General features: G+C 44.8%; 1 protein-coding gene across 1 annotated transcript in view; it reads right to left on the reverse strand.

Annotated features, from left to right (window-relative positions):
• Positions 1-1,686: 1,686 nt before the first annotated feature.
• LOC124231094 (feline leukemia virus subgroup C receptor-related protein 2-like) overlaps positions 1,687-3,059 on the reverse strand; it is a 23,022-nt gene continuing 21,649 nt past the window's right edge. Inside the window, exons 3-4 of the mRNA XM_046647759.1 lie at positions 2,569-2,709; positions 1,687-2,161 (exon numbers count right to left, since the gene is read on the reverse strand). Of these exons, the coding sequence (XP_046503715.1) occupies positions 2,115-2,161; positions 2,569-2,709 (188 nt within the window). The 3' untranslated portion in view covers positions 1,687-2,114. The remainder of the gene's footprint in view (positions 2,162-2,568; positions 2,710-3,059) is intronic.

A 3,059-nucleotide genomic window follows, 5' to 3' on the forward strand; every position in this document is an offset into this window, starting at 1 on the left:
GCTGCTGGTTGTCACTGCTACCGTGGCTGCGAGGCTGCTGGTTGTCAAGGTACTGCAGAGCCTGAGAGAGGGGTCTCAGAATAGGGCAAGTTGAAACACACAGCTCACTGTTCTTACCAGTATTCAGCCATTTTCTTAAATAAATGTCCCTTGGGTTGTTGCAAACCTTTGGTTAACAGTTCTAAAAAAACTGGTTTGACAATGTTTGTCAGTGTGCTTGTTGCTTTATGGAGGAACAGATTACCTAAGGTCCTGACTCCACCATTCCAGAAATGCTTCCCTATTTATTTCCTGTGTTATCATTTAACCAAAGAGATAAGAGTGTCCAGAAGTACAGGATTAAAACCACTCTGCCAGATTAAAGACCATATAAGCAACCAGCCATTCAAGAGGAAAAGAGAAGGTGTTCCCTTACTCCCATAGCATGGCCCAGAGCTGAGCCCCTCAATGACCAGGAGCAATGCTGTTCCTGGTACATTTTGTTCTTGTTTCTTGTTTTCATGGGTCAGTGACCTGAACCTGCCATCAACAGCCTCCAGCACTGAAGACCACAGCTTCTAGAATGGGACCATTGCCCAGTTATCACCATCATCACCCTTCTCATCCATAAAAAATAGTTATTTAAATACTCATTACCCTAGAATCCCAAGGTAGGCCTTGAATACCCTGCTGTGAGATGCAATAAAGTTTATGGTGGTCAAAGGTTAATGCTCTGAAGATGTTTAATTCCAGGGAAAAGTGAAATTTCTTAGAGCCATGGAATCCTGAGTCTAGAAGGGACCCCAAAGGTCATCTGGCTTCACCATTCATCTATAGCCTGGTTTTCCCCACAATATCCCCACGAAGTGGTTGGTCCCATTCACACTTGAATACCTCCCAGTGACAGGCAACTCATAACTTCTTTGGTTGGACATCTTAAGTATTAGAAACTTTGTCTTTATACTGAGGATGAACGCAGAGACATACTCAGAACCGAGAAGCTGGAGACAATGAGGACCAGAGACCGGAGACCTTGAACACTAATCTGGTCATCTAGAGCTATTCCAGGTGAGAGGTCACCTAACTGTTGTGTATGCCTGAAAAACAGGATGTCTCTCTACTGTGGATGATACCACCTTTATTTAGATAAAGGGCATTGATAAGCCGAAAATGAAACCCTGGCACAATTTCAGGAAGTAGCATAGGCAATTATGGAACAGGCATAAAGAGTGCAGGCTTTGGAGTTAGACAAACCTGTATTTGAATCCTGGTTCTGCCTCTCAAAAGCTGTGTGTCCTAATCTCTGAGTTTCAGTCTCCTTATCTGTTAAGTGGGGATGATTGCAGTACCTACCTCACATGGATGTGGTGGGAGTTAAATCAAATTGTGTATGAAAAGTCTTGGCACACAGTAAACATTATTGTTCTTTATGTGTTCAATAAAACACATGGTTGGTGGGGCCAGCGCCGTGGCCTAGTGGTTAAGTTTGGCATGCTCTGCTTCGCTGCCGGGGTTCGGTTCCCGGGCGCAGACCTACACCACTCACTGGTGGCCATGCTGTGGTGCAACCCACATACAAAATAGAGGAGGATTGGCACAGATGTTAGCTCAGGGCAAATATTCAGCAAAAAAGAAAAAAAAAGCACATGGTTTGCCACCCTAAAGAAAACATGAGGTTATAGCGAACTGGGGTTTCACTGGAATAAGTTGTGTCAAACCAATCCCATTTCTGTTTGGATTATGGTTACTGAGCATATCACCCACTTGTTAACTCTTGATTTTAATCAAACTACTGGTAAATTAAACGGTCAATTGTAGGCTGGACAGTAGTACATTCGGGTGGATTTGTAAAGATGCTCTTTAACAGAATACCATGAGGCTCTGTCCTTGCCCTTGTCTGCTCCAACATTCGTATGAAGCGTTGGGAAGAAGATGCAGAAAACAACACACTGGAAAGGTAAGCCAATATACCTGCATAAATATTCAAATTTATTCAAAAGCCAAGAAAATGAAATGAAAGAAGGACGTGGTTTTGCATTCAGGTAAAAAAGGAGTCAATGTTACAAGCTGAAGGAGGATGTCTGAGGAGTGGTTCCTGTGGCAAGACTCACGTATGCATTCATTCCCTCACTCATTCAATGGCTGGTGGAGTATCCACACCAGGCTGGGCACTGCTGAGGAACTACAACGATGAAAAGATGTAAACCTCTGCTCTCAGGGAGTTCACAGTCTAGATGGAAGACAGAGCTGGAAACACTTTTTAAAAAATGATGAGTGTTAAGATGTGCCAGGAACAGCACAATAAAAGAGGAAAGGTCACCTAATACTGCTTTATAGCAGTGACACTGAGATGAGACTTGACAGATCAGCAGGCATTTGTCAGGCAACGTGACATGAGAAAGAATGGTATTCTAGGTGAACTTTACAGAATATGCAAAGGGCCTGAGGCACTGCTGACTCTTCTGGTTGACCCCAAACAATGACGTTACATACATATTTCAGATTTGGAAAAAGTAAGATGCACAGACACATCAGGCCTCTTGTCCCACATTCCCTGTTCAAGGACACTCCCAGACACCTGCACCTTACCATAGGTGATGACAAGCAGCACAAAGTTGAGGTTTTTGAAGAGCCGGACGATGGAATTTAAGTATGAAGCATCAGGGGACGCCAAGGCATAGCTCAGGGACTGTGCTCTGCTGGGGGGATGTTTAGGCTTCTCCTTGAATACTGAAAGGAAAGAGACACAGATCACCACAAATCCCTGTGGTCCCATCCCTGCAGAGCTGGCTCCCTCATCTGAGGAGGAGCCCAGACTCCCAGAGGAAATAGTAATTCTTCAACTCCTTTACAGCCCCCTCTCTTGAAGCTGCGTCTCTCTGTCTGTGGCTGAGTGAGCAGATCTTTGATTGCTTTTCCTTAATGGACTCTGAATGGCTGCCATCACTGGGCCTCCCAGGCAATGTTCAAGGATCAAGGAGTCCCATAACAACCAGCAAAGAACACAGCACAGAGCCCTGAGAACACGCGGTCGAAACGTAAGGATGGAAAGGCAGTGAGGGCTGAGCTTTGGGATGAGT

Source organism: Equus quagga, chromosome 20, assembly GCF_021613505.1.
Source record: "Equus quagga isolate Etosha38 chromosome 20, UCLA_HA_Equagga_1.0, whole genome shotgun sequence".
NCBI classification, from domain to species: Eukaryota; Metazoa; Chordata; class Mammalia; order Perissodactyla; family Equidae; genus Equus; species Equus quagga.